The sequence below is a fragment of the Glycine max genome, chromosome 15, assembly GCF_000004515.6.
Source record: "Glycine max cultivar Williams 82 chromosome 15, Glycine_max_v4.0, whole genome shotgun sequence".
Classification (NCBI taxonomy): domain Eukaryota; kingdom Viridiplantae; phylum Streptophyta; class Magnoliopsida; order Fabales; family Fabaceae; genus Glycine; species Glycine max.
The window spans coordinates 51,923,959-51,928,365 of record NC_038251.2 but is presented as its reverse complement, the minus strand read 5'-3'; the positions used below and the strand labels follow the sequence as shown (position 1 = coordinate 51,928,365).

Below are 4,407 nucleotides of genomic sequence, written 5' to 3'. Positions count from 1 at the left end.
GACTTGCTAAATACTTTAGTGGATTCTTGTTGTTTTACAGTCTTTGGTATTGTCAACTACCTCACATTAATTGGCCATTTATTCTTTATTAAATACATTTTTTTGTCTAGGAAGTTACACTAGCCTGGATGTTAGGAACAATCTCTTATTATTACTACACAATTAACCTAGCCTCACGTATTTGCCAAGTCCTTCCATGCATGTGTACCATGTTAAATGCTGCTACAGTGACGATGGTGTAGCAATGAGTTTCACAAACGTATTTATATTTAGTACATATTTAGATTAAAGTCGTGTGAACTCAAAATTATTTTTACTCCAGAATTAACAAATTTTTCCTTCTCAATTCAAACATTGAAACGCATAATTTTGTATTAGAATTTGCATAAAATACTTGTATAACTTTAAACCAAACATAGGGTTTAAGACATCTTTGGTTTCAAGTTAAGTATTTTTAACAGTTTTTTTATTTATTTAAAATATAAAGTTTTTTTTTTCCGGTAGAAAAACTCTTATAGAAGGACTTAAAACTTTGTATCCAAACAAATCGCTTTTAATCTTTGATTTTGAGGCAGTACCATTAAGATAGAATGAAAGCAACAAAGACAGAAAGGAAGGAAAGAAAAGACTAGTATTTCCTTAACAAAGGTGAGTGAGCACATGGGGGGGTGAGTGAGATAGTAAGATACTTATCTTATCTTGTTAACGTTTTGAAAAGTATACATTAGTGATGAAATAGTACAGAAGCACATGGGAAATGTATTGAAGGCCACTCAAAACATCCACACCAATTCCAAAATATATTGAGGGGTATAATATTATATCACCCAAGCCAAAAAGTTAGAGAGAATACAGTAAAGATAACAACCCCATAAACAAAGCAAAGAGAAGGAAAAAGGGTGGTCCTACACTCCCCTCTTACAAGTATCACACACAGGCTGTTAAAGGGAACCAAATAATGCAAAGTCTGATGGGTCACATGGTCTACAAAGCAAACTGACACCACCACACATGCCCTTGCCTCCCAATTGCACATGCACATGGTGACTGTTCCCTAAGCCTCCCACCACCTAATAACACCATCCTAAATCCTTTTTTTTTCTTCTCTTCTCTCTAATAATAATCACTTTTTTTCTCATTAATTATGCAAAAAAGAAAAAGCACACCCAAACTATCATTAAAAATTCTCACAACATCTCACAAATCAGAAGAAAAACCTTTTTGTCCTATCTGATTAATTAATATTATACACAACATTAACCGAGAAGTAAACTATTGTTGTTAGCCACCTTACATATGCTCTTCAGCATACATAACTAATAACTCTTAAATTTTTATGTCTTGAGCTCTTCTTCTTCTCCAGGGTCAATAATCTCTTGTTGGTCCTTGTTCCTGGATAGTAGTAGTTGAAATTTGGGTCTATTGAGAGGGCTCTATGGTACAAAGGATCGAGCTGCCAATAGGGTGCACTGCAAGTGCCTGTGGCATGTGATTAAGTGGTCATTGGTGAGGCCAGATGCTTGCATGAATGAATGAACCACTGTTGGACCAACGTACCTAAAGCCCCTCCTCACCATGTCTTTGCTTATGCTCTCTGATTTTGATGTCTTCACTGGAATCTTGTGGCCAAACTTGTATTGAGTGGAGAGTGGTTTATGATTCACAAACCCCCAAATGTACTTGTCAAATGAGCCAAAGTCTTTCTTAATCTGGAACACCAAAATTTGCAAAGCAAATATTAGCAAATAGTTAAGGAGACATGGTTAATGCAAGATTAATATTATAAGCCAAATTAACAGAAATTATCCTACCCTAACGAGAAAATAATTGCTAGCTAGTGTTAACCAACAGCAACTAAAGTTTGTAATATGTGACAAGATTGATATGGTAACAATTTTATGAATCAGCTCATGTGGGGCCAGCCATTAAAACTTGTAACCTATTGGAAATTTCTTGTCATTAGGTGAATTAAAGAGATAATAATAAGATGCAGCTGAACAAGTCACCTCATCATTAATACTCTTTAACTGTTCTGTTTTTTCATACTAGAATATTCAGTTAAGCCAGCTCAAACTATTATTTTGGGGGGACATGAGATGAAAAGAGACGAGACCAAGTTAAAAAAAAGTGATGAAAAAGAGCACAGTTTTTGAGTTTTGCTTACCTCTAAAATTTGGTTAGCATTATCAACAACTCCTCGGACTCTGCTTATGTCAATGCCATATTCAGAACTAATAGACATCATTTGCTTATCAGTCAAGTTGGCCACGGTTTCTGCATCAAATTCTGAAAATGCAGCCCTGCTCACATAATTTAAAACTATTAGTTTTTCCCATACCCCAAAAAAATGAAAATTCATAAAACTATGCATATGAATGCCTTTTAATAGAATCCAACCTGAAATCTAGGCGTTTCTTCAAGGTTGAGGTCCAATCAGATCCAACTTGAGCACCGCTCAAAACTAAAAGTTCAAACAGCATCCTGGATTGAGAACAGTGTTTTTGTCAGTCATCATCATTATGCATTTGTGTTTGGTGTGACACTGTGATGTGTTGTGTGTGTGACAGAAAAAGAAAGAAGTGGTGGCTTACTTGTCATCATGAACTGGAACTCCCCATTCCTCATCATGATAAGCAATATAGATGGGATCTATTTATCAAAAGAAACATTGAGATTAATTAATATAAACATATTTTGCTTTTTAAGATAAAGCACCATTGCACAAAATATCAAAAGGTATGACTTTGTATTCAATAATATGAACAAAACTTAAATATAATTTCTTAGATGTTTTTGGTGTTGTTTTTTTAAATAAGAATTAGAGTTTCATCTCAATAACTTGTGCGTAATAGCTCATTGATCGAGCGCTCTTGCGCCGAAGATGAACGGGGTTGCACGATCTGTCGAAGCCGTGGGATGTAAAATTGAATCGGTAGGGAGAATTCTGCCTTAGAGGAAGGAATGTTGATATTTAATGCAAATTTTTATTGTGTATATTCTTGAAATGAAACTCTGATTCTGATTGGAAAATAGTAAAAAAAAAAACACTTAAAAAAATCCAAATGTAACCTTAAAATATTCATTATGAATTTACCTGAATTGGCTGTGATAAAGCTGCATCTCTTCTCCTCTTCAGTTGGCTTTGATGCAAGACTGGTATTTGAAGGATCAAGAGGAACAACTCTTTCAAACTTTGCAGATTTTGATCGTCCATAATGGGCAATCTTCATTTTCCTTTGTGCTTGTTGCAGTGCCATCTGCTCCCTCCTCACAGCAGCTATGCTCCCTGGGGAGTCAGTGATCAAAGAAGATGAGTAACTCAATGAAGCCTCAATAGAAGCAGACACACAGGAACCTTCCTTGAAGCTCTTGGACTTCTTTCTCTCCAAAGTTGGAGTTTTTATGGAGCTTCTGGGGATCACAATCTTTTCATAACTTGAGTTAAGTCCATTGTTGTCATTGCCTCTCTTTGTGGCAGGAAGCCTAGGGGACTTTGACTTTGGAGAAACTGGGGGTGTCAATGAGGTCTTGCTAGGAAGTGGTGGTGATGGTGGAGAAAGTGACTTTGCTGGTGCCACTTTCTTGATTGAATTCCTCCTCTCAAGGTTTGGAACACGGTTACAAGTTGGTTGGAGGACTGGCCTTCCATTGATTCTAGCCACTGAAGGCTTAGCAGTTGTTGTAGTAGCAGCAGCAGCGATGACTTCTAAGCCAATCGTCACTTTGGTCTTAGAGCCGCACATTTTGGTATACCTTGTTATGATATGTGTTTAATAAGCAAAAGGGTGTGTCACCAACAAAGAAAGAGGACTAGTAATTGTGTAATGGCAATATAGCACAATGAGAGGGAGCAAAGGAAATGAAGGGTGTGAAGAGGGAGTGAATTAGGAGAAGAAAGGGAGGGATATGGGGTTTTTATAAAATGTGGGGAAGGTAGGGACAGGTAGAGAGGAAGTTGTAACATGGGGAGGTGGGGATCTGCCATACAACCTCTTGTGAAGGGCATTACTTTTTGCAAACTAAACCACGAGGGATGAATGTGACACGCGTTTCTAACCTTTTGCCACTTGGCAATGTCTCAAGCTAATAATATGTTATTAGTTCCCATAATAATGAATGAATGAATAATAATGTTATTGGTGTATTACTGTATTGGAATTATTTGGTTTCAATTAGGAGAGAATCAAGGAAGCTTGTTAGAGGATTCGTTGGGTGGGATATTGTGCTGTGCTTGAATCATGTAAAAAATAAAAATAAAAAATCTTACATGTAACTTTACTTCCTCATGAATGTTGTATGGATTTTTATTAGTGTGCCTTCTTAAGGATTTTTGTTAGTGTTGGAGTGATGGATAAGAAAGGTCAAAATGCAAGGCAAAAGACCAATCATTGGGTCCATTCTTTTCAT

The 4,407-nt window shown here is 36.4% G+C and overlaps 1 protein-coding gene across 2 annotated transcripts; it reads right to left on the bottom strand.

Moving 5' to 3' along the window:
• Positions 1 to 791: 791 nt before the first annotated feature.
• On the bottom strand, positions 792 to 3,993 carry LOC100811352 (probable GMP synthase [glutamine-hydrolyzing]). Of its 2 annotated transcripts, XM_014768207.3 has the most exons (6): positions 3,095 to 3,911; positions 2,592 to 2,649; positions 2,398 to 2,481; positions 2,165 to 2,300; positions 1,558 to 1,709; positions 792 to 1,479 (listed from the first exon to the last, which is right to left on the bottom strand). In XM_014768207.3, exons 1-6 carry the CDS (start codon positions 3,741 to 3,743, stop codon positions 1,434 to 1,436), a joined length of 1,125 nt encoding a protein of 374 aa, XP_014623693.1. In that variant the 5' UTR covers positions 3,744 to 3,911; the 3' UTR covers positions 792 to 1,433. The 2 variants fall into 2 exon arrangements, with proteins under 2 accessions (XP_014623693.1, XP_003546838.1); XM_003546790.5 differs by having other exon boundaries at positions 792 to 1,709; positions 3,095 to 3,993.
• Between the last annotated feature and the right edge of the window lie 414 nt (positions 3,994 to 4,407).